The sequence below is a fragment of the Panthera tigris genome, chromosome C2, assembly GCF_018350195.1.
Source record: "Panthera tigris isolate Pti1 chromosome C2, P.tigris_Pti1_mat1.1, whole genome shotgun sequence".
Taxonomy (NCBI): domain Eukaryota; kingdom Metazoa; phylum Chordata; class Mammalia; order Carnivora; family Felidae; genus Panthera; species Panthera tigris.
Genome location: NC_056668.1, coordinates 83,558,442 through 83,586,284, shown reverse-complemented (window position 1 = coordinate 83,586,284; position 27,843 = coordinate 83,558,442). Strand labels below are relative to the sequence as shown.

The window sequence follows — 27,843 nt, the reverse complement described above, 5'->3', positions numbered from 1 at the left end:
TTATTGTCATTTCAACAGTCTCCATAGTATCTTCACTAGGAGTAGATTCTCTTTCAAGAAACCACTTTCTTTGTTCATCCATAAGAAGCAACTCCTCATCCATTAGAGTTTTATCATAAGATTGCAGCAATCCAGCCACATCTTCAGGCTTCACTTTCTAATTTAATTCTATCTAGTTTTCTTGCTATTTCCACCTCGTCTGCAGTTGTTTTCTCCACTGAAATCTTAAACCCCTCAAAATCATCCAGGAGTGTTGGAATCAATGTCTTCCAAACTCCTGCAAATACTGAGATTTTGACCTCTTCCCATGGATCACAGATGTTCTTAATGGTATCCAGAATAGTGAATTCTTTCCAGAAGGTTTTCAGTTTACTTTTCTCAGATGCATCAGAGGAATCCCTCTCTATGGCAGCAATAGCTTTATGAAAAGTTTTTTTTTTTTCTCACTGATTCAAGTTTTTATTTAAATTTTAGTTAACATATGGTAAAATTGGTTTCAGGTGTAGAATTTAGTGATTCATCACTTACATATAACACCAAGTGCTCATCACGACAAGCACCCTCCTTAATGCCCACCACCCATTTAGCCCATCCCCTGCCCACCTCTCTCCATCAACCCTATTTGTTCTCTATAGTTAAGAGTCTCTTATGGTTTGTTTCCCTGTCTGTCTCTTTTTCCCCCTTCCCTATGTTCATCCACTTTGTTTCTTAAATTACACATATGAGTGAAATCATATGGTATTTGTCTTTCTGTGATTTATTTTGCTTAGCATAATACACTCTAACTCCATCCATGCCATTGCAATAGCACAATTTCATTCTTTTTGATGGCTGAGTAATACTCTGTTGTATATATATACCACATCTTCTTTATCCACTCATCAATTGAAGCACTCTCGTAGTTTGGTTGTTTGTTGATGGTGCTGCTATAAACACCGGGGTGCATGTGCTGCATTGAATCAGTAGTTTTGTATCCTTTGGGTAAATACCTCATAGTGCAATTGCTAGGTCATAGAGTAGTTACACTTTTTAACTTTTTGAGGAATGTCCATACTGTTTTCTAGAGTAGCTATACCAGTTGCATTCCTACCAACAGTGTAATAGCATTCCCCTTTTTCCACATCGTCACCAATATATGTTGTTTCCTGTGTTGTTAATTTTAGCTATTCTGACAGGTGTGAGGTGGTATATCATTGTGGTTTTGATTTGTATTTCCCTGATGATGAGTCATGTTGAGCATCTTTTCATGTGTCTGTTGGCCATCTGGATGTCTTCTTTGGAAAAATGTCTATTCGTGTCTTCTGCCCATTTCTTAACTGGATTATTTATTTTGGGAGTGGTGAGTTTGAGAAGTTCTTTATGGATACTAACCCTTTATAAGATACATCACTTGCAAATATCATCTCCCATTCCAAAGATTGTCTTTTAGTTTTGTTGATTGTTTGCTGTACAGAAGCTTTTTATCCTGATCAAGTCCCAGGGTTCATTTTTGCTTTTGTTTCCCTTGCCTCTAATGACATGTCTAGAAAGAAGTTGCTATGGCCAATATCAAAGAGGTTGTTGCTTGTGTTCTCCTCTAGGATTTTGATGGTTTTCTGTTTCACATTTAGGTCTTGAATCCATTTGGAATTTTTTTTGTGTGTGTATGGTGTAAGAAAGTGGTCCAGTTTCATTCTTCTGCATGTTGCTGTCTAGTTTTCCCAACAGCATTTGTCTTGAAGGTCAAAATTACTCCTTTATCTGTGGGCTACAGAACGGATGTTGTGTTAGCAGACATGAAAATAACATTAATCTTGTTGTACATCTCCATCAGAGCTCTAGTTGCATTGTCAATAAGCAGCAGTATTTTAAAAGAAAGCTTTTTGTCTGAACAGTAAAGTTTCAACAGTGGGCTTTAAAAAAATTCAATAAACCATTTTTGTAAACAGATGTGCCATCATCCAGGCCTTGTTTTATTTCTAGAGCACAGGCAGAGTAGATTTAGCATAATTCTTAAAGGACTTAGGATTTTTGGAATGGTAAATTAGCATATTGGCTTCAACTTAAAGTGGCTACAGCTGCATTAGCCCCCTACTAACAAGGGAGTCAGCCTGTCCTTTGAAACTTTGAAGCCAGGTATTGACTTCTCCTCTCTAGCTATGAAAGTCCTAGGTGGCATTTTCTTCTAATACAAGACTGTTTAGTCTATATGGAAAATCTGTTGTTTAGTGTGGCCACCATGATTAATTATCCTAGCTCTGTCTTCTGGATAATTTGCTGCAGCTTCTACATCAGTACTTGCTGCTTCATCTTGAACACTTGTGTTATGGAGGTGGCTTTTTTCCCCCTAAACCTCATGAACCAATCTGCTCTAGGTTCAGACTATTCTTTTGCAGCTTCCTTTCCTCTCAGTCTTCATGGATTAAAGAGGGTGAGGGCCTTGTTCTGGCTAAGGCTTTGGTTGAAGGGAATGTTATTAAAACTGGTTTGATTTTCTGTCTAAGCCATTCTAAAACTTTCTCCATGTAAGAAATAAGGCTGTTTTGTTTTCTTATCATTGGTGTGCTCACTGGAGCAACACTTTTAATTTCCTTCAAGAAAAAAGGAAAAAAAAATTTTTTTCATTCACAGCTTGAATAACTGGTACAAGAGGCCTAGCTTTTGGCCCATATCAGCTTTTGACATGCCCTCACTAAGCTTAATCATTTCTAGATTTGATTTAAAGTAAGAGACACGTGACCCTTTCTTTCACTTGAACACTTAGAGGTCCTTGTGGGCTTATTAATTTCAATATTGTTGTGTCTCAGGGAATAGGGAGGCCTAAGGAGAGAAAGAGATGGGGAATGAAGCAGTCAGAGCACACATAGCATTTATTGATGAAGTTCGCCATCTTTAGGTAGAGTTCATGGTGCCCCGTAAAATTAGACTAGTAACATCAAAGATCACTGATCACAGATCATTATAACAAATACAACAATAATGAAGATGTGTGAAATAGTGCAAGAATTACCAAAATGTGACACAGAGATGTGAAGTAAGCAAGTGCTGTTGGAAGAAGGGTACCAACAGACTTGTTGACACAGGGTTGCCACAAACTCCATTTGTGAAGAACACAGTATCTACAAAATGCAATAAAATAGGTATGCCTGTATTGGTGACTCAAATTCAAGTGACATTTCCTTTGGTGATGTAATTTCCTGAAACAGTGAACCAACTGTTTACAAAGTTCTGACAAATCAAACTATTATCTTCCTTCAGTATATGTGGTAGTTGCATTCTTGAAAAATTAATAAATCCATGCAAGATATTTTGTAAATAGAGATTCATATTATTCTAAAGAGATTTTCTATCAGTGCAGATATCAGGCAGGGCATTTGAAAGTTGTCTCACGGGACATTCCTTTGTTGGCAGGACTCTCTAATGCGCTGTAGAATGTCTGATATCTCTGCCCCACCCACCCATCCGTCCATCCACCTACTAATTGTCAGTAGACCCTCCCCCAATCATTGTGAAAATCAATACCAATACTTACTTCTGAAATGCTTCCTAGAAGTCTTCCTTCCTTTTCTTAGGCTCGTTCCCCAAGAGGAGTTTTGACTTTGAGTCATATAATCTTTTAGCTGTAATAGAGAGCTACTACATATAGTTCTTTGAGTAAGAATAAGAAGCACACTTAAACAGTCAATCAGAAAAAAATAGATGAGTAGGAAAGTATATGGTCATTCAGAAACATTATTTCAGTAACAGTATTATTTTGGTTGATTTACTAAATGTTAATGCTTGGTATTACATTGTATCTATCTGATAACAGGGACAGCATATGCTTTCATTCTGTGTAAGAGCAAGAGTGTTACAGATTTTGAGCAATATTAAAATTTTTTGTAATTATGGCAACTGAAAGGTAAATTATCTAGATTAAGGAAAGTGGGACCGGTGTGGGACCGGTAGGGGACCGGTAGGAAGTACAGGATTGTTGGGTTTTCTTATTGTTGCTTCTGCTCTTGTTGTTTATTTGGTAGCAGTTTCTTGGTTCTGGCATTCCTGAAATCAGGTTTCTATAAATAAAATTAATGAGGCAATTGTGTATCTTTCTTCCACCCTACTTTTTTTTCCTACTTTTTGTGTCAGTTTTTGCCAAAGTAACTAAATAGGATTCACCCTCTGTCTCTGTCCTTTGACTTGAAGATGCTTTTTCATGCTATTATTTAGAATTTTGTGGTTGTGTCTTTGTTCTTGGTATTTTTAAATATTAAACCTTGTATATACTGTGTAAAAGATATGGTTTTTGATTGACTACATGTCTCTAGCCTTTCTCAGAGTTGTAATCCATTGCTTCTGTTATTCTAATTAGGACCTACAAAACCATCTTCATTGCCATTGCTGTGTACGATTGTGAGGGGAGAAGGTAAAGGTTCAGAAGTATTTGAAAAACTGGGTAGAAATTTTTTACTTAGTTACCTCTAATTTGGATACCACAGTTAGAAGATTTACCAGTTTCACTTCTTGTCCAGCCAGTGTTCAACCTGATAGGCAGAACAATAGCAAATAAATAAATAAATAAATTTTTAAAAAAAAATCAAATTTAGCGTTCTTTGTGATTTTTAAATTTGATCTAAACTAAAACAGTCTCACACATTTATTTTTTTATCATAAATGTCTCTGTTGCCATACATGGAAAACACCAGCGTGACAAACAAAAGAAATTAAATATTATGGTTGAATTGTGATCGAATAGGGCTCTTCTAATCCAGAAAACCCATGGGAAATTTTCAGATGGCTAAAATTGATATTTTTAATTGTGGTAAAATATATGTAACATAAAATTTACCATTTTAACCATTTTCAAGTTTACTGTTCTGTGGCATTAAGTACATTCACATTGTTGTGCATATCACCACCGTCCATCTCCTGAACTTTTTCATCTTCCAAAACTGAAACTTTGTACCCATTAAACACAAACTCCCTGTTCCCCTGTTCACTAAACATCTGGCAAACTGAATTTGACTATCTCTTACATAAAGAATCATACAGCATTTGTTCTTGGCATAATGTCTTCCAGGTATATCCATATTGTAGCATGTGTCCGAATTTCCTTTTTTAAGGCTGAGTAATAGTTCATTGTGTGTATATACCATATTTTGCTTATCCATTCATCTGTCGATGAACATTTGTGTTGCTTCCACCTTTTGGCTATTGTGAATAATACTCGTATTATTCAATATATCTGTGTACAAATATCTGTTCAAGTCTCTGCTTTTACATTTTTTGTATGTACCCAGAGGTGGAATTGATGGATCATATGATCATTGTGTTTACTTCTTTTGAAGAGCCTCCATAATATTTCCACAGAGGCTGTACCACTTTACATTTCCACTGGCAGTATACAAGGATTCCAATTTCTCCATATCCTTGCCAATACTAATTATTTTGTTTTGGTTTGTTTTGATAGTAGCCATACCAGTAGGTGGCTAAGTGGTACCTCATGGTTTTGATTTACATATCCCTAATAGAACTTGGTTTCTTTGACATCCAGAAATGAACCCCAACCAACTGTAAAGTTATAATAAATGGTTTTGATAATAAGATAAATCTAAGAACAGCAGAATGAAAAGCTTCTTATTAGCCTCTCTTTCATTAGTAACGATGGGTTTCACTCTACAGGATCACTTTTAAAGTTTTTCCTTTTTCTTTTAAATATCATTGAATTTAAATTCAATTTGGTAGAAAAGTTATTGTTAAAAATATTTAAAAACTAAACTTAGAACCTCAAAACTACAGAATTTATTGTATCCAGTAAATTATTCATTAATTTCAGTAATTATTCATTAAATAATTAGCACATACTATCTTTAAGGATCTTGTAGTCTGGGGACACCTGGGTGGCTCAGTTAATTAAGCATCTGACTTTTGATTTTGGCTCAGGTCATGATCTCACTGGTTCCTGAGTTTAAGCCCCACATCGGGCTCCATGCTGACAGTGCAGAGCCTGCTTGGGATTCTCTCTCTCCCCCTCCCCTGCTTGCACAATCTTTCTCTCAAAATAAATAAATAAGCTTAAAAAAAAAAATCTTACAGTCTGGAGGGGGAGCTGGATATACAGCCAAGTAATTACTAATCTGTGTAATAAAATCTATAATGAGAGTATATAAAAGGTTTGTTGGGCATAATAACAAATGCCTTCCTTTGTTTCTGGGGAAAAAGAAGTGTCAGGGAAAGCTCCATTGAGAAGGAACCTCTTAAGCTGAAACTTGAAGGATGAAGAGGCTTTTGCTGGAGGTAAATGTTGGCACAGAAAAATCAAGTTTGGGAAGTAATATAATCTATCAGAGATGAGCTTCCTGTAATGAAGCATTGACAGATGATTTAAGAATTTTGGAGTCAAAGGTCACTCTAAATTTTATATCCTGTAGTTAGTTAGTCCTAACCTACCCCTGCATTTAAGCCAACTTCCTGGAAGCCCAGACTGGTTTGATAGATGGAGAACAACCTTAAGTCCTAAAATGAAAATTATGTAACAGGAAACAAAAATGTTTAATTATTGTGTTTGTTTACATCACAAGTATTTTAAGTTATTCTCTATCACCTTCCATTGTTAACAGTGTAAAATTATCTTGCCCTTACAGTACCTTCATATAGGTATATTTTATTTAAAGTCTATGTCCAGGAAATAATAATTCACAATTAAGTTTATAGATTTGGTAAAATACACTAAATCATTCTTCCCCAGAATCATCATATTTTTACTAGGCCATTTTCATGTGCCTGTGTACATTGGAGGATACAGCCAACAAAAAATTACTTTTTGTCATATAAAGCATGTGATTAAAGCTTTTGTTCATTTATTTTAATAACAGTGGTATTGCAGTGTTGACTCTGCAGCTTTTTGGGTTTTTTGGTGTATGGTTTGTCTTGAAGCTTTTTCTTTATATTTTAGAGGGAATAGATCACATATAAGAATAAGAAGCACAGATTTACTTTGATCACTGTGAACTCTAAAGATGATATTTTCTTAGTTATTGTAAAGAAGTGTAACAGTTTTAATTATAGGACTACAGTTTTAGCCATTGTTAGCGTTTTATTTGTAATATTTGTAATTTTCCTAAAATCTTTGGGATTTTAAGATTACGGAGAGGCTGGTATATTTGGTATGAAAATGTAAAACGTAGTGATTCATTTCCAAGTACTGCTGTGTGCCAGAGACCAACTTCTAAAAATTATAAAGCTATTTAGTGGTTTGGTTTCCCTAGATCGCATCAGTTTTTGGTTATAAAAGGAATCTCTTTCAAACCATTCCTATGTGTTGTCAGTTTGTTCCCAAGATGCCATCATGAGATTTTTTCTACCTTACCTGCTTTTTCTTTTTAAATACCTATGAATTTAACGTATGCTCACAAATCCAGACTGAAAAGAGGTTTTAAATTTCATACTTTTATAGAATATGAGAGTTTTTTATTTTTAAATTATTTACAGTTGTGTGTTTCCAAAGCTTGTATCCTACTTTTCAGCAGGAATTAAAATAAAATTAGGGTGGCTAGAATAGTATTAATCTATCTAAATTCCTTTCCCTAGGGCAAGGTGAATCAGGAAAAAGGAGCAGGCTAGCATCAAGGGGTTGAAGGTGTGAATGGGTAGTCTGAGATGACAGCAGAATATGTGATGTGTGCCAACCTTGGCATGTAGCCTTGACCAAGTGATTAGGAAGTTCAGACTGTATTTCTTTCTTAGTGCCATGACTTGCTATTAATGCTTGCTAGAAAAGTGTGAAACTGTACTTGAACTTCATACTAACAGTATAGTTATACACTTAATTTTGGTCACGTTTGTTTTGGCTCCTGTTAAAGAGTAGAGGTGTTATTGAAACATAAAGATTCTCTTGTGTTGTTTTTAAAATCTGCAATGTTGAGATGGAGAACTGATTACAAAAGCAAGACTTTAGATAAGTGGTTTTAAGCTTCTTTACATCATGAGAAACCGATGAAACCTATGCTCACTCTCATTGGAAAAATGCACATGTTAAGTGAATCTGCATACAGTTTCAGAGATTCACAGACCTGAAGTCCATTTATGGATCCTGCCCTAAGTCACTTTCTTTATTTTTGGACAGTGTTATTCTTTTATTTAGTTGTGGCTGGCTTAATTTGTTGCAGAGAAGACGATGCTAATGAACTGAAGTTAGAGGTTTGATTTCGATAAGGGACAGCTAGGTGTACTTATACTGCAGTCACAAATATAAAATTTAACCGTTTTTGTGGAAAAAATAACATCCACACATATATACATGCCATTGATTATAAAATGATTGAATGAGATCATGTGAATTAATTACAACTGAAAAAAACTCAAAATACGTAGGTGGATTTTGTAGCATCTTTGGGAATTAAGGAAAAACTCCTCAATCTCCTTTTGGAATTATCTAATGTTAAATTACTATATTTTGGAATATACTGATTTTGCACTTAAAATTCAGTTTAAAATTGGTTTTATTTTTGGAACATTTCAATATATTCCCTTGAAATAATTGTAGGAATCTAAGGAGTTTCAAACTTTAGTATGTGATTACTGGTACAGTCAGTAGAGATGAATGGAGAAGGATGTTTGCATCCTAGGAAGTCATGAATGAGATGTTGCAATAGTAACATATATAAATAACATACATATTTTAGGGGAGTCTTTGTTTTGCACTTTGTTTCTTAACTTTAGATGTACTTAGTATAAATTCCAGTCTTGGTGGAATTTAGTGAAAAATAAAATTCTGTATCAGTGGTTCTTAGTCTCAATTGTCTTGACATCTTCCTAAAGATTTATATATTCTTTCAGACCCACAAATGTACTTTCTTTTTTCTTTAATTTATTCCAGAAACTTACATACATGGTATGTAATTTGCTGTTATTTTTACGTGGTTTCAAAGTGGATGTGGAATAAATATGCTTCATGTAGTCTAATGTTTCAGTTACCAGTGTGTCCCTCTTATATAACTTTATGAACTTTATTGGCAAACTTCCTGTGAACCCCCTTTGAGAAATACAGGCATGGACTATAGCAGTAGCATGCCAACTCTTTATTCATTTATTTGTTGAGTTAGGGCATATTATGATTTGCTTGAGTAATTAACAAATCACATAATCCTACATGGATTAGCATAGTACTTAACCTCAATACATATTTGTTGAATGAATAAATAGCACATATCTTTAAGGTGATTGCAGTATTCTAGATAGAGCAGTAAGTTCCAACTCTGATTATGAGGCCTGCCTTTCCCCCCCTCCATAAGTTATTATAGGGAAAAATTGTGAAATGTTTAAAGGAAAATTTAGGAAGAAGATAAATATGCATGCCATATTTTATCCTTGAAGAAACTGATTTTGAAATCAGACACATAATGGCACATTCACATCCACAAAATGTGGTCATCACTATAAATAGCATAAGCAAATAAAATGAAACTTCATGGTTTTTTTATGGAGCATACAAATGCATTTAATTTTCACAGTCTTATAGTAGCTGTTTCTAAGATCACAGAATAAAAATTTTTAAACCAAGAATGACAGCAGTTGAAATCTATACATAGCACTGTTAATATTCTGATGTGCTAAACAAAATATACCTCTAGGTAATATGGGAATTTCCACTATCTGTGTATGTATGTACTTAGTGGAAATTTTACAAGGATGCCAAGCATCAAATGGCAGCCACATTACTTACTTAGTAGATTACTAAATTAGAGTCCTTAATGGCTACAAGTAGATCATTGTAATTACAAATACCAGCTTTAGTTAACTTTTTCCTTACTTAGTAGCAATAGTAGAGCCACAAACAAAGGTCTTGCTTTTGGTGGTTGCTTTCATCCTGTCATAGGATTGCCAAGATCTGCCAAAAGAGTATTGAAGACTCACTTGCCACCTAGGAAAATAGTAAAATACTGTGGGAATAAAGTATCAGCATTCTTGTCCCAGTGAAAACTTTTACATTGGAGATCATTGATAAATGTACCTCGAGAAATGGTTTCCTAAATTTGAGGCCAGAATTACATCTCCACATTTCAGGGATTCAACTGATAATATGACTACCACAAAGAGATGATTATGTGGAGTGAATCTAGGCAGGACCCTACCCAGTGCATTGTGAGTCTCGTGGGATCAAAGTTCTTTGAAACCAAGTTGATCTGGGTGTGGAAGAAGTAAAATATAAACCTCTGTCATCAGATGTAGTAGGTGCTGATTAGGCTATAGGTACACAGAACTTCCACATCACTGAGTAGGAATCCATCTTAAGAGAAAGGCAAGGAACCCCTAGGAATGAAAGGGAAGGAAAGAAATACTGTCCTCAAATGCTTCTGTAGATCTTCTACATGATTTTCCCCCCTTACAGTAGCATTTCTAACAGTATGGATTATTTTTCATTACCAAAGGTATTACCTAAGTGTTTATTTGAAGATAATATGTTAGTTTACCTGGGAAAGAAAAATATATATGCCTTAACTCTGCTAGTAATTAGATTGAGCCTATATGCAGTTCAAGGCCAGTAATAATATGTGCAATCTGGTCAGTTAAATAAAACCAGCAATAAAGAATCATAACAACTAACCTTCTTAGTCATTATTTTTCTTTTGCTTGGTCTTAGGGTTTTGACCCACCACATCAAAGTGACACAAGAACTATTTACATAGCCAACAGGTTTCCTCAGAATGGCCTTTACACACCTCAGAAATTTATAGATAACCGGATCATTTCATCTAAGGTAAGGATTAACACTTATTAAAACTATAGATATGTTCCATTTTGTTTTGAAAAGTAATTTATTTATTCCAGTATACATTTATATCCTTAAAAATTCAAGGAAATGGTGTTTGGTAAATATATCTTACCCAAAATTGTGAACTGTAAAATAAAAGGAGTTGCCAGTTGCTTATACCAGGTAACTAACATGCCAAAAATTATCCCTAGTTGCAATTAAACTGAGGAACTAAATATTTATACGGTGTGCCAGGTACTATGTTAGGTACATCTCATATCATTTAATTCATACAGCAACTCTGAGATCGCTTTTACAAAGTGTTATACTCATTTTATATTTGTGTCTTTAATTAAAGTGTTGGGAAATAATTTACCCAGGGTTGCACACTAAATGACAGGATTGGAGTTTGAACTCAGTTCTGTGTGACTTTAAAGCCTGACTTCCTCTAATTTTATCACTCTTCTGTAAACAAGAAATTTACATATATAGTACCAAGGTACTGCTTCACTCACGTATTCTTCCTTGTTTCATTTTTTTCTATAACATTTTTAAGATGTCTTTGTTTATTTTGAAACTGAAGATTACAGGTTAATGCTGTCCCAGTAAACTTTTCTCATGATGAAGGAAACGTTTTCTATGCTACTATGATAACCAGTAGCTGTTTAGGGCTAGTTAGGCCTTATAATATGGCTAATGCCACTGAAAAACATAATTTTTAATTAAATCTTAATTTATTTTCGATTAAGTGTCAGGAGCCATATGCAACTACTGGTTACCTATTGGAAAGTGCAGTTAGGATGTGAATCAGACTAAGAGTAAAGTTTTCCTTAGATCATTGCTATTGTTTGATAGACCACTTTAAGAAGCGTCTTTGTACTGCTCCTTCTCTGCCTTCCAGAGTAACTAATTGTATCTCTGTCATCCTGATCTCCTCTTTCCCAAGAGTATTGTCTTAGGTCAGTGGTTTCTTTGTTCTGCCCCTTTTCTCATCCTTCACATTATTTACAGATGCAACATACCCATTAGTGAGATCTGTCATTTTGGACAGTGGTTCTAAAGCAGAGGGCAGGAAGGGAAAATGTTAGAATCTAGGGTAATAGAAGAGCTTTAGATTAATGACACAGTTCTTAGTAAATCATGCAAGAAGTAAAAGTCCTTGAAAATTTTAAGTTTTTTTTTAACTTTGTGTATAATTTATATATAGTAAAATTTCACCAATTTTAAGTGTACAATTTGATGAGTTTTGACAAATGTATAGCATCATGGGACTACCACAACCAAGATAAAGAGTATATCCAGAAGTAAAAAGTTAGCAGCCAGTCCCCCTCCTCCTCATCTCTAGCACTAGCAACCAGTGATCTGTTTTCTATAACTATAGTTTCACCTTTTCTAGAATATCACATAAATATAGTCATGTAGTATGAGTCTTCTCTGTCTGACTTCATTTCATGTAACGGTAATCTTGAGATTGATCTTTGTTGTTGCATATATCAGTAGTTCACTCCTTTTTGGTGTAGAGTTTAGCTATCATCCTGGGTTTGGATGGTTTACATTCTGAATTTGGGTCATTTTCCTTGCCTGGTTCTTTCACTACCAGTGTTTTCTTCCCCTTAAATTTCCATCTAGTTTTCCAGCCCTGAATTCAAATCTGTCATATTTTGTGATAAGGGTATAATTTTTCTCCCTACTGTTTGCTGCCATAGCTGTGAGAGTTGGATAGTGTCTCCAGGTTAAGAAGCCATAGTTTACAATTCATATTCATATTCCTTTCATTTGCACTTTTTAAAAATTAAACTCTCTTCTAGTTTCTATCTATATTTTGGATACTTTCCAGGATCCATTTTAAAATCTAGTTTTTGTAATCTCATCTGTTGTGAGTAACAGGACCACTTTAGTCCTCTGCCAGTATTGAAAGCTGAGTGTCCTGGAAAATTTGGGAGATTAAATATCTTTATATGATCGTATTCATATGCAGCAGTATTACGGTTCATGTTTTTGACCACAGTTTTAAAAATGTAGATATTTAAATAAACATTGCTTTTTTAAAAGCATATAAGGACTGTCTCTCTCATTATTCCCTTATTTATTCTACTAGTAATTTCTCACATCCCTTCCAAACCAGATTACCTGCTATTCCATAAACCCATGTTGAACTTCCCTACTGCTGTGCCTTTGCTGTGATTTCATGTGATTAACCACTTCTTTTTAAATGTAGATTATATTTTTTGCAGAGGTTATAAATTTCATGTTTTTATGGAAATAGAAAATTCGTGTTCTTGACCACAGATTCAGGAATGTGGATATTTATATACAATGTCCATTTTTTTCTTGACCATAAATGAGGCTTTTAAAAAAATTCCCTTTGTACTACCTTTCTGCTCCCTTTTTATTCCCTTAAACTCTTCTGGACTGTATTATTTTCTGTCCCACAAAGTCATGATGAACTTTGCTCTTCTCTGCCTGTGTTCGTGCTGTCCTCTTTTCCTGAAATGGTATCCCTCTCTTTGCCCCCTATTTTCAGCCTGTTGAATGTTGACCTATTAAAGCCCATGTTGAATATGACCTTCCTCATTAAATTTTTCTCTCACTGACTGCTTTTCATTTTAATTCTTTGTATATTCCTTCATTTACTTTACCTTTCAATATAGCTATTGATGTTTATTCTGAATTTCTTCTAATATGAAAGCTTCTTTGTTTCTCTTATAGCACAAGAGTTTTGTACATTGTAGGTGCATGATACATCTTTGTTTAATTTACCATAGTAACTACCTTATTTAAACTTTACGAAAGATGTAGTTTCATAATTATGTTTTGGTTTTCTTACTAATATCAGAACTTGAAGAAAAAAGATCAGTTGTATAGTCATATACATAGCTAAAAAAGAAGTTACACTTCTAATTTAATTTTATTGATCATTATTACATAATAAAATAACTTTAAAGCATAATTATTATTTTTCTTAAAATATTTTTATATTATTTAACATTTATCCTATAGTTTCTCTTCTACATATGATAGGATAAGCACAGAATATAGACTTGTTCAGTCTATTAATGTATTTTGTATTTTAGAAAACCTGGAAAAAACAATTCCTAATATTTGTAAGCTGGTTTTCATAAGAAATTTTTATTTATTCTGAGTTTTTCCATGTATTATTGAACTAGCCAAAGAAAATATCCTGAAACCAGTTACCTTATTGCCAATTTATGTAATTGTTCTTTTCAAGATTTTGGAAGACAAAAATACATTCTGTTATGATTTTAAAAGATTGATGTAAAGTTAGGACATTGCCAACTTGATTCTTAAAAAGTTTTACACATTTGATTTGGTAACTAAGGGACTCCAGTTAAGATCACCTGAGGATGATATGACCCAAAGTTACCATCTCAGAGATACACATTGAGCAGTGACTGGAAAGCATCTACCTCTCTTCTCTCCAGAGCCCTGAACATAGTCCCCAGTCCCAGATTCTGGAGCCACTAGTGCTACCACTACCACAAGAAAATGTGTTTCAGGTATCAGATTAGAACTGAGATTATAATTTGACCTGAAAGAAATGTTGTTAGGTATTGTACTATTTATATATCCTTGGGTCATAGAGACTGTTGTGGGCTTTCCTGGGAACTTAACCCTAATTGTTTATGTGGGGAAGGACATTTCAGATCTCAGCTGATTAAGAAGTGAATTTTTGAAGTAAGAAAATTCAGAAATTAGAACCATCTTACATTGCACCAGAGAAAATTAAGTAAACTGCCTCTTTGGAAATTTTGAATAGGATCAGTAACCACTAAGGCTTCATTTGCCTGACATCCGGATAGTCATCTGAAAAAAATTCATTTCTACCTAATGTATGTATGTATGTATTTCTTTATTTATTCATCTATTCTTCTAAAGTTTTGATCTCCACCTATGTGCTGAGTAGTAGTGGTAAGTGCTGGAGATTGAGCAGTAAATAAAACAATGTCCCTAGCCTCAGGGATCTTACATTCTACTGAGAGAGTGTATATAGGGTGAAGTAACAGTGCTATAATGTTTGGCATATTATTACCCTTATAATATAGCATTATAGGCTTATATGCTGATTAATAATATAACAGACACATGGCAATTAGTATGAGCCAGTTTCTGTCCTAAGTGCATCATAAATATATTAGCTTATTTAAGCCTTATAACAACCCTATAAAATAGGGCTATTATTGTCTTCATTTTATAGAGGCACAAAGTAGGGTGCAGAGAGATTAGTCCAAGGTCATTTAGTGACAGTCTTACTTTAAAAATTGACATTGTGACAGATTTTCGTGTCCTTTATGAGATTGTCTTGGTGGTTATACCACCACTTATGTAAAGTGTTTTTTAATCTTTTTCACATTCTTGGTTATTTTTCCATATTTTGTACTTAACAAAGAATAATAAAATAGTTATACCATTTCCTTTGTTTCTGATACTGAGCTAAATAAAATGGAAAATAAATTGTATCTGGAATCAGCATTTTTATCAGCTCTTGTTTATTTTTACACTTAGTTTTGTGTAACCAAAGACCAAAATAAATTATTAAATGTTGTTTTAGATTTGCCTTCTCCAACTTCTAAAAAATCAAGAATTTAATAGCAAAATTGGTAGATTCCAATTTATCTCATCTTTTTAAATTACACTAAAATTGCCAATAAATAGTATAAGAAAAAAAAGAATAGAATAAAAGTTCTGAAACTCTTAAAAAACAGTTTTTATAGCATCAAGAGTTACATAAATTTGTCTAAGGACTTCATAAATCTTATTTTGCTTTCCTTATTATTACATTGATATCGTATATATTATTTTAAATGTTAATTTATCCTTCTCTCTCTGTTTTTTTAGTATACTGTGTGGAATTTTGTTCCAAAAAATTTATTTGAACAATTCAGAAGAGTGGCAAACTTTTATTTTCTTATTATATTTTTGGTTCAGGTAAGCTTTATCACTCAATGGATTAAGTTTATATGACTTCGATCTTTAGGGAAAAGTTATATTGCATTCTAAATCATTTGACTATGGGATCAGTTTTTTCCTGCATAGCTTCCCCATTGTAATCAGTGAATGTAGTTATTTAAACCACATGCAGATTTCTAAAAAATAGCTTGTGAATTTTAAGATTAATTTTATTTTGTTTCATTACTGATGTGCTATGGTGCTGATAATTATAATCAAAGCCAATTTTACATTTCACTTGCTCTGCATCAGAACATAAATATTTTGACTTATATAGCACATGTTTTTGGCACATTTCTGCCTACGGAATGATCTTTGTCCAAGTAAATCTTTCTTTGACTTTTCCTTTGTTTTGAATTTAAATTTTACTTTTATTTAAAAAATTTTTCTAATTTTAAGAATCCCCATGAATATAGATTTTTATTATGGGAACCATTTTTTAAGTCTATTCATGATAAACTCTTTGATAGTTTCTTAATTTTCACATTGTGCTTTTTTTTCTCTAATATCAAAGTATCAAGAGAATAGCTTATAAAATTTGAGTATAAGTCAAGATTTAAAAATAGTGATTGCCATTTTCTTTTAAAGGGGTTATTCTCTTCTGATAATACACGAGCAGTATCTTTCAGTGTGGCATTGGGTTTTTGTATAAACTCTGAACTTTACTCTCATAGAACCTGGAATTCCAATGGAAAAAAAAAACTTGTTAAGTAGTCACTTTAAAGCTTGAAGAAACACTTATATTTTAAAGAAATTGCTTTCTTTCATGAACAGAGAAGAAACTTCTGAGTTTTTATCAATAGAACATCAGCTTGGTTTTCTTGGAAAAGTGAGAAATTTATACTAACCATGTCCACATCACATGCATTTGTGAAATTACTAGCTAAGGTCAGGAATTCAGCTGGTCTGTGGAATAAAACAAATTTAATTGGCCTATCCAGGGTAAAGGAACATTAATAAACCATTGGGTCCATGTTTTAACTAACCAAACATAATTACTGCAAAAATTACTTCCCCAATTTGGTGAAACCTCAGTTGTATGATTTAGATCATGATTACAGCATCGTTTTCTAAGCTGTACCCCTCTGGCTCTGTAGATGTAACAAAATCCCTGTAGAAAAAAAAAAAAATCCTTTTCCTAGCCCTATTCCTTATTCTCTTTTCTTAAGTGATGAAATTATTCCAAATTCTAGGGTTAAAATTGCTGACAGACTTTTCAGCATTTACCAGGATGGGCAAAGAAATGTAAAATGAGATTCTGAGCAGCTGTAGGTCTGCTTCTAACAAATACTGAGGAGGAAGACCTATGTACGCTGTGTTAAAAAGGTGAAGTGACTGAGTTCACTCTAGCAATATTTGTGGATATGCAATAGATTTAGATATTCTACTCACTTCATATAATGGCCAACAAAATGAACTTGGTGAAACTGTGAACTAAACTACATGCATGATTATTTTTTACTCTGGACAATCATATACACTTTATATAGTGTTCTCAGAATTCCCAATAAATACGAGATTTTAGATGTTAATAGTGTGACGTGTACAATATAAAAAAATAATACTCTGTTCTTTTTGTTGTTGTAAATATAGCTTATGATTGATACACCTACCAGTCCAATTACCAGTGGACTTCCATTATTCTTTGTGATAACAGTAACCGCCATAAAGCAGGTATGAAAATACTTTCTATTGTTTTCCCCCCAGGTCATTTAGAAGTTGCTAAATATTTACACTTCACACTAACATTTATTGTTGTGAAAGTAATTTCCATAAGAAATCAGCAAATTTGTTTGATACTGCATATGGTAAAATTAAACTGAGTTAAGTCACCCTATTATATTTCAGGTACCTAGGGACTCACAGAATATAGTTAAAATATGTTGTTCTCTTGACACTCCTAGGAAGCATCCAAAAACAAGCATTTTAGATCTACAAACTAATTTATATATGAAGTACATTATTATAATCATCTTTGTAGGTTTGACAATATTTAAAGGAAATATAATTCAAAAGGGATATATTTATAGGGAGTGGAACACATACTTCTGACATTACCATTTTGAATAAGAATTGTATGGTCTTTTCTTACTTTCTACAACTTTCTCTGGTGATGTTGATTTTTATATAAAGTAATACCATAGGGGAAATAGCTTCAACCAAATCTTGAATTGATATTAAAATGTAGGTATAGAAAAGTAAGATTATTACTAGATACACATGCTGAGTAAGAAATAAAAGAAATTCATAGAAATGTCATGTCCGTATAGCTATCACTTCTCAAAAAATCTTGCCAGGGGCCCAGTTAAATAGATGATTCCTTCTACCTGAAAGAGAGTTAATTGAATTTTCTTGTGTAAATATGATAAATTTCCACTTTATAAGATTTAGGGATAAGATTCAGATTGACATGGAAATAAAATTGACAAACGTTCTGTAATTCTGAGATGTAGTATATTATTTATTACAGAGAAGGATAAGAGGAAACTATAGTAGTTACGTTATATATCTAGGGTGTCAGAATATCATGGTGCTACTTTCACTATGAGTTCCTTTCACTGTTCTATTGGAGGCTAGAATTTGTGCAACTCATTAAGCATCCAAATCACTTCATACAGTTACATATTTACTTGGTTTTGTAGATGCCATTTATTTCATCAAAGTAACATGTATTTGTCCCTAGGACATCTTTTCTATATATATTTTCCTTTTAGGTGATTTCTTTTGGTCTAGTGGTTTATAGTACCATTTATATATTGATGGTTCTCAAATTGATATGTATCCTGAAACTATTCCCTGAAGTCCAGCTACACATATACAAATGCTCATGCAACATTTCCACTTGGATATCTTAGGCTTTTCGTGACCACCATGTCACTCTCTCATTTTCTGGTCTGGTCTTTTTTCTTCATATCATTTGTTGCTACCTGTTGTTCTGTTGAATAAATATTTATTACTTTATCTGTTGGCCCTCATTTGAATGTTTAGCTCTGTGAGTGCATAGACTTTGTTTTATATACCAGATTATTTCCAAAGACCAGAACAAAGTCATGTACATATTAGACCTTCAAAAAGCATTTGTTGGATAGATGAATAAATGAATGAATAAACCTATTGAATTTTTTTTAATGTTTATTTTGAGAGAGAGGGAGAGAGAGAGAGAGAGAGCACGCATGTGTACACACGCGAGCTGGTGGAGGGACAGAGAGAGAATCCATGCTGTTAGCATGGAGCCTGACACGAGGCTCAATCTCTTGAGCCAAAATCAAGAGTCAGATGCCTAACAGACTGAGCCATCCAGACTCCCCCCCGTCATTGAACATTTTTTAAAGCAGTGTAAAATGCTGTGATACTTATTGCCCTGATTTTCCAGTATATTTGGCCAAATAGAGACTGGGTTTAATTGAAATGTGATACCACTAACTGAGTTGAGAATGCTGGTGAATTTATATCTGCAAATTAAGAGAGTTTACTATAATAATAACAATTGACAACCAGCCTTCTTCCAAAAATGAGTTAACTAAAAACACATGAAATCTAAAGATAGAAAGTAGGAAGACTACCTCAAACCTGTGTGAGTATGGTTATTTCAGTTAAGTTCTTGACACATCTTGACAACTAAGGCAAAAGAGGAAATATGAAAGGTCATAATTTTCAAAGAGAAAATTTGATCTGTAAAGATTTTCTCCGTTTTTCAGAAACGATTTCAGAACTCAAGAGTTTTTTCTGTTCCTAAGTTTTGTTCATTTAAGAAACACACTCATACCAGAGTGTATCGTTCAGGTTTATATATCCATCACTATACATTAGTAGAACAAATTTTGGAAAAATTATAAAAGTGAAAGCTACTATGTTCTTACCTTCCTTCTCCCCCTTTTAGTCTGCGTTTGTACTTTTATCAAAATAGGAAAAGCTTTATTATCAGTTATTTATACTTTAATATGAATTAAATTGTTACTTTGTTTTTTTAACTTTTTCCAAACATATTTACATATTAAGTCTTCTCTCTAGTTGTATAATGCAAGATATAGTGCTATGGTAGGTGTCATAGTCTTTGCCCTCTATGAACTTAAAATCTATGAAGCAGGGAAGGTAGGACCAAACACAACAACAATTACAGTTTAATAAGGTACTAGTAAGAGCTAATGAACGGTAGGTGTTCAGAGAAAGGATGGAACCCTTCATTTAGATAAGGAAGGTTTTGTGGAATAAATAATAGAAAAGAGACTTGGAATATTAGTAAAATAACAGTTGGTGAAGGAGGTGAAATAGAAACAAACAATTTAAACAAAGGCCCAAATGGAAGAAAAGCCAAGACCTATTTTGGGGAATGACATGTCTGAATAAATGTTTGACCCTGTAGAGGAAAGTATTAAAAGATAATACTGGAAATGTAGGCTGGAAGATTCTTTCCTGTAAGCATTGAGAGTTATTGAGGGGGTTTTGAACAAGGTAGTGAATTAAAATGATGTTTTGGAAACAATCTGGCTGTAAATATGTGGGATGAATTAGAATTTGTGAACTTGTGTTTTAAAAGATAATGTTTTTATCATTGTTGCTCAGCTATTAATGTCATCTGACTGTAAAAGGAATTTTGCTTTTTGACAGTTTCAGAAAAGATATTTTGACCCTCAGTTAAATTTCCCTGTAATTGACATACCACATCTTAACTGGGGTCAGTGTAATTTGAGTAGCTTAAAAATGCTTTCCCAAAAGGTTTCTTCCTGGGGAAAAAAATAGACCTTCAAAGCAATCTTTAAATTTTTTTTTTCAACGTTTTTTATTTATTTTTGGGACAGAGAGAGACAGAGCATGAACGGGGGAGGGGCAGAGAGAGAGGGAGACACAGAACCGGAAACAGGCTCCAGGCTCCGAGCCATCAGCCCAGAGCCTGACGCGGGGCTCGAACTCACAGACCGCGAGATCGTGACCTGGCTGAAGTCGGACGCTTAACCGACTGCGCCACCCAGGCGCCCCAGCAATCTTTAATATTTGCTTTATATTTTATACTGTTGTAATATTTTTAGGTAATAGATGTGTATATATTTTTAAAAAATGGAAACAGTACAAAATAGCATATAGTAAAAGCCTCTTATATTCCTAACCCCCCACCCTCCTAGTTTTCCTCCCTTGATATATTTGTACATTAGTCCCAATATCCATGCAGAGTGTTCACATAGGCATTTTTTTAAACAAATAATAGCATAGAACACAACACATTCTATATCTTATTTTGATCACTTAACCCTATCTCTTGGATATCATTCCATTTTCTGTACTTATGCTACACCGTTGAGTTCTTAAATTTTCTCCGAAATAGCACAAGAAGTCTTTTCCACTTAAAAAAAAAATTACCACTCCTGGCACAAAAAATGGACACTCAGATCAATGGAGCAGAATAGAGAACCCAGAAATGGACCCACAAATGTATGGCCAACTAATCTTTAACAAAGCAGGAAACAATATCCAATGGAATAAAGACAGTCTCGTCAGCAAGTGGTGCTGGGAAAACTGGACAACGACATGCAGAAAAATGAACCTGGACCACTTCCTTTTACCATACACAAAAATTAACTCAAAATGGAAAGAAGACCTAAATGTAAGACAGGAAGCCATCAAAGTCCTTGAGGAGAAAGCAGGCAAAAACCTTTTTGATCTTGGCTGCAGCAACTTCTTACTCAACATGTCTCCAGAGGCAAGGGAAACAAAAGCAAAAATGAACTATTGGGACCTCATCAAAATAAAAAGCTTCTGCACAGCGAAGGAAACAATCAGCAAAGCTAGAAGGCAACCAACGGAATGGGAGAAGACATTTGCAAATGACCTATCAGATAAAGGGTTAGTATCCAAAATCTATAAAGAACTTATCAGACTCAACACCCAAAAAACAAATAACCAATGAAGAAATGGGCAAAAGACCTAAATAGATACTTCTCCAAAGAAGACATCCAGATGGCCAACGAACACATGAAAACATGCTCCACATCAGTTGTCACCAGGGAAATACAAATCAAAACCACCATGAGATACCATCTCACACCTTTCAGAATGGCTAACATTAACAATTCAGGCAACAACAGATGTTGGTGAGGATGCGAAGAAAGAGGATATCTTTGGCACTGCTGGCAGGAATGCAAACTGGTGCAGCCACTCTGGAAAACAGTATGGAGGTTCCTCAAAAAATTAAAACTAGAACTACCCTACAACCCAGCAATTGCACTACTAGGTATTTATCCAAGGGATACAGGTATGCTGTTTTGAAGGGGCACACACCCCCAATGTTTATAGCAGCACTATCAATAATAGCCAGAGTATGGAGAGAGCCCAAATGTCCATCGATGGATGAATAGATAAAGAAGATGTGTATGTATGTACACACACACACACACACACACACACACGCACAATGGAGTATTACTTGGCAATCTAAAAGAGCGAAATCTTGCCATTTGCAACTACGTGGATGGAACTAGAGAGCATTATGCTAAGTGAAATTAGAGAAAGACAAATATCATATGACTTCACTCATATGAGGACTAAGGCATAAATCAGATGACCCAACGGAAGGGAAGCAATAATAATATAAAAACAGGGAGGGGGACAAAACATTAGAGACTCTTAAATATGGAGAACAAACAGAGGGTTACTGGAGGGGCTGTGGGAGAGGGGATGGGCTAAATGGGTAAGGGGCATTAAGGAATCTACTCCTGAAATCATTGTTGCACTATTTGCTAAGTAACTTGGATATAAATTAAAAAAATAAAGTAAAAAAAAATTACCACTCCTTAAATATTTAATCAAAGGATTCTTTCTGAAATGCTTATGTCTGTGTCCCTTTTTAATGATGATGCATGTAGCCTACCATATTTTTTTTTTGAGAGAGAGCAAGCACATGAGCATGCACATGTTTCTGTGGGAGAGGGGAGAGAGGGAGAGAGAGAGAGTCTTAATCAGGCTCCAAACCCAGCACAAAGCCCACAGGGCTCAATCTCACAACAGTGAGATCACAACCAGAGTAAAAATCAAGAGTTGGACGCTCTACCAACTGAGCCACCCAGGTACCCCTAGCCTACCATATTTTTTTTGAAATACATATTATAATTCTGTTGGCTTGTTGGTTAAGAAGGTGAAAGAACTCAACCTCAGTTTCAAAATCTATTCATTTTTTTTTTTGCTGTTGTATATAATAATGCTCTGTGAATTTATATTTTATGATTTAAAAATATCATTTTTAGGGGTGCCTGGGTAGCTCAGTCAGTTAAGTGTCTGACTCTTGATTTCGGCTCAGGTCATTATCTCATGGTTTATGGGTTTGAGCCCCATGTCGGGCTCCATGCTGACATTGCAGAACCTGCCTGGGATTCTCTCTCTTGCTCTCTCTCCCTGCCCTTTCCCCACTTACACCCACACTTTCTTTCCCCAAATAAATAAATAAATAAATTTTAAAATATCATTTTTACATAGAAGCCGTGGAACCTCTAAACTGAATAGGTGTTAGGAAAAGGTAAGAATCAAGAATTACTCCTCAGATTTCTTCTAAGAGCAACTTGGTAGATGGTGATGCCATTTATCAAGATTGGAAACATTGGAAATGCAACAGATTTGGGGGATAACATCATCAATTTAGTTTCGAAATGCTTATTATGACATATCAAAATGGAGATATTAAGAATGCAGATATTCAGGTTTAGAGTCCAGAAAAGAGATACAGGCTAGAGAGACAAATTTCAGGATTTTTTGGAAGACACAGAGATAGAAGAAATCTTGTAGTAGAAAGAGAAGGGTGAAAAAGGGATCCATAAAGGTGACATAGAAGGAGCCTCCTGTAAGGAAATTGAGGAGTAACTAGAGAGGTACTATGAAAACCAGGAATATGTGTAATGACACCAAGGAAAAAGAATGTTTCTAGTAAGAATGTCAAATACCTATGAATGTATGCATCAGACTAGCCTAATATAATTCTGTTGAATAAAATGTTTTGGATAAGTTTTTATGTTTTGTTTTCTCATTTGATAAAAGTATCTTCTAATTATATTAAAAAGGGTATTTTTTTGTTCTTTAATATTTAATAGGGATATGAAGATTGGTTACGACATAACTCAGATAATGAAGTAAATGGAGCTCCTGTTTATGTTGTTCGAAGTGGTGGCCTTGTAAAAACTAGATCAAAAAACATTCGGGTATGCCTTTAGTAAATAATAGAAATCAATTATATATATTGGTATCACACATTCTAATCTATTATATTTTAGTTAAAAGCTTGCTTTCCTGTATTAAAATATTGATAGGCCATCTGTTTAGAAATCAGTAAAAATAAGTCTTTGCCTTTTAAAATCTATATATTCACTTTTCCCCCATAATTCCTTATAGGTGGGTGATATTGTTCGAATAGCCAAAGATGAAATTTTCCCTGCAGATTTGGTGCTTCTGTCCTCAGATCGGCTTGATGGTTCTTGTCACGTTACAACTGCTAGTTTGGATGGAGAAACTAACCTGAAGGTTTGTACATGCATATGTTTGAGTGTTGCCCTGGGTGAACAGAATGTTTTTGGGTTATAGTGATATTTTCCTTTGTTTAACCTGCTAAGGGAAAAATTTTTTAAATCACTGAAACTTTAAAAATGGTAACTTTTTAAAAAAGAAATAATAGTATGTATTTATTTCAAGGATAGCCTCATTTGGTTTTAGGCAAGTTAAAGAAAAGTGGAAAGTGTTTTTAGGAAAAATGTAATCCTTTAATATTCTGGTACTTTTTTAGATAAGGGATGTGCTCACTTCGGCAGCACATATACTAAAATTAGATAAGGGACACATTTCAGTTTTTCTGTTTTCAGAGCATAAAAGTGAAAATTCACATTTTTCCCTATTAAATTGCTTCATAATAAACTTTGAGCGATAGTGACTTAACACATTTAAATTTTTTTTTTAAATGTTTATTCATTTTTAAGAGAAAGAGCGTGAGCAGGGGAGGGGCAGAGAAGGAGGGGGACAGAGGATCCAAAGCAAGCTCTGTCTGTGCTGACAGTAGAGATCCCAACGCAGGGCTCAAACCCATGAACCATGAGATCATGGCCCAAGCTGCAGTTGTATGCTTAACCAACTGAGCCACCCAGGCACCCCACACTTAATTTTTTTATATCCAAATGGCTTCTCTAGATAGGTAACCTCAGTAGCTCCTTTTGCTACTTAACTATTTTACAATCTTCTTTCTCCTAAGTGATCTCAAGTACAGTATGCTACAATTTCATCTGAAAAGAGATTTGACATAGATGATATCTAAGTTCCCATTTGGATCCTGAAACTGCAATGTAATCCTTTTTGGTTTTTTTATTTTCCCAGACACACGTGGCAGTTCCCGAAACAGCAGTATTACAAACAGTTGCCAGTTTGGACACTCTTGTAGCTGTGATAGAATGTCAGCAACCAGAAGCAGACTTGTACAGGTATGGCATAGTACTGGATTATTCCCTAAGAAAAGACAGAGCTGCAAAAGTAGAATTATTGGATTAAAGCCCTAATAGGATTTGGCCTTTCAGACATTACAAAAGCATTGGACTAATTTTTATTGTCATGAGCAAAGTAGACATTTATGACTGGACCACTGTTATACCATACACAAAAATAAACTCAAAATGGATTAAAGACCTAACTGTGAGACTTGAAGCCATAAAACTCCTAAAAGAATACTTAAGCAGTAATCTCTTGGACATCCTCTCTATCAACATATTTATGGATATGTCTCCTCATGCAAGGGAAATAAAAAGGCAAGGATAAACTATTGGGACTACACCAAAATAAAGAGCTTTTGCACAACAAAGGAAGCCATCAACAAAAGAAAAAGGCAATCTAATGAATGGGAGAAGATATTTGCAAATAATATATACAGTAAGCAGTTGTGTATATATATGCACAATATATCCAAATATATAAAGAACTTAAAAAATGGGACCTGAATAGACCTTTTTCCAGAGAAGACCTATAGATGGTCAACAGGCACATGAAAAAAATGTTTAGCATCACTGAGCATTAGGGAAATGCAAACCAAAACCATAATGAGGTATCACCTCACACCAGGCAGAATGGCTAGTATCAAAAAGGCAAGAAGTAACAAATGTTGGGAAGGATATAAAGAGAAGAGAACCCCCTCATGTACTGTTGGTAGGAATGTATATTGGTACAAGCACTGTGGAAAGACAGTATAGAAATTCCTCAGAAAGTTAAAAATATAAATACTGTATGATCCAGTAATTCCACTCCTGGGTATTTAAAGAAAATGAAAACACTAATTTGGAAAAATGTATGCACCCCTGTGTTTATGGCAGCATTATTTACAGTGGCCAAGACATGGAAGCAACCCAAGTATCTGTTGATAGATCAATGAATATATAAGATGTGGTGTGTATACACACACACACACACACAGGAATATTACTCAGCTATCAGAAAGATTGAAATCTTGCCATTTGCAATGACATGAATGGAACTAGAGTGTATTATGCTAAGCAAAATAAGTCAGAGAAAGACAAATACCATATGATTTCACTCATGTGTGGGATTTCAGAAACAAAACAGGTGAACATATGAGAAGGGCAAAAAAAAGAAAGGGAAGCAAACCATAAGAGACTCTTAATGATAGAGAACAAACTGAGAGTTGATGGATGGAAGATGAGCTAAATGGGTGATGTGTGTTAAGGAGGGTACTTGTTATGATGAGCACTGGGTATTGTGTGTAAGTGATGAATCACTAAATTCTCCTGAAACCAATATTACATTATATGTTAACTAACTACAATTTAAATACAAAATTGGAGGAAATGAAAATCATAATGTAGATCTATGTTTTTGACAGGACGTATTAAGTGGTAGGAAATGTTACCAGCAATACTTATGGCATGATACCATTTTGTTTTTAAAATATATATGTGTCTATATACGGATGAAAAAAAAGTGGAAAACATACTCCAAAACATTAACAGTGTTTATATTTGAGTAGTGGGATTACCAGTCATTGTTGTTTCCCTATTGATGTCTTTTTAAATTGTCTGAATCATTTTATAAAATGTGTGTGTTTCAATGTATGTAGTCTTTATAATCAGAAAAGAGAGTAATGCAGCTATTTCTATGTTGAATCAAATTTAAGTGTGGGTTTGGAGAAATGGTTAAGGAAAGTGCAAAATGAGTTAATCCAGTATGTAACTGGCGTAAATAGATAGGAGTACCTTAGAATCAAGGATAACAGGACAAATGAAATTAAGGAAAATAGGTCTGTTGTTGGAATTTAACGCAGCAAAATTGAGCTGATCACACATCATCTCTGAAAGATGCCCAGGGAAATGGCAGCTGAATTGGTTCTTTGAATCTAAATCCAAAATTAAGGCTGAAATCAGGACTACATAAAATTCCAGTAAGTGGAGATTAAAAAAAAAAAAAAAAAAAAAGCTCCCTGATACAGGGTGCTGAAGGAAGTAGATAGAAGTAGGAGATTAGCAAGAAACAATAAAGCCAAAGTCTGCAAGCATCTGTGACTCGGAAACGGGTGGTGGGGGGGGGGGGGGGAGGCAGTAATAATAGGGACATTTAGAAAGGACTGCCAATTTCTTTGTTTAAACGATTAACATGAAAGCTCTGTCTATAGTTTGTTTCAACTTAGAATTTGCCTCACTATAGTAGAAAGTGATTGCATCCTTGAATTGACTATGCTGTGGAGCTTTTCTGGTTGTGGAAGTTGGAACTGAAAAGCCAAGCTGTGAACATCCATTATGATAACAGACCAGGCCACTCACTCTAGATTTCAGGCAACCAAAAGTTATAGAAGGTCTGGAGTTCACGGATAGGTTTTTGCTTACTACTCTGTCCCCACCACTTAACTCACACAGTGTCATTGTTCAGTGACTATTCAGTGATGCATGAGTCAGTGAGTGAATGAATGATTCTAGTCACAGTAGACTTTAATAAACTGTGATAAAATGTGTGAGCATTCATTGTGGGCTAGATAATACATTCATCTTTGTATAGAAATATAAATTCTCATGATGACTAAACTAGTAATAATATGTGAAATTTGCATTATCATTTTAAAAACAGTTTTTCATTTACCTTATTCATAGCTAGAGTAGAGATGGCAAGATATTCAGTTTTTTAAAGCTTAATGAGGGGCGCCTGGG

At 34.3% G+C, this 27,843-nt stretch overlaps 1 protein-coding gene across 8 annotated transcripts in view; it reads left to right on the top strand.

Annotated features, from left to right (window-relative positions):
• Positions 1-27,843, top strand: part of ATP11B (ATPase phospholipid transporting 11B (putative)) — a 129,120-nt gene that overhangs the window by 18,129 nt on the left and 83,148 nt on the right. For 6 of the 8 annotated variants that reach the window (XM_042956602.1, XM_042956596.1, XM_042956597.1 and 3 more), the window contains exons 2-7: positions 10,601-10,717; positions 15,569-15,658; positions 17,273-17,353; positions 23,752-23,859; positions 24,050-24,178; positions 25,019-25,122. In XM_042956602.1, coding sequence (XP_042812536.1) covers positions 10,601-10,717; positions 15,569-15,658; positions 17,273-17,353; positions 23,752-23,859; positions 24,050-24,178; positions 25,019-25,122 — 629 coding nt within the window. Of the gene's footprint in view, positions 1-6,149; positions 6,256-10,600; positions 10,718-14,051; positions 14,230-15,568; positions 15,659-17,272; positions 17,354-23,751; positions 23,860-24,049; positions 24,179-25,018; positions 25,123-27,843 lie in introns of those variants that run through there. The other 2 variants (XM_042956595.1, XM_042956601.1) reach the window with 2 other exon arrangements.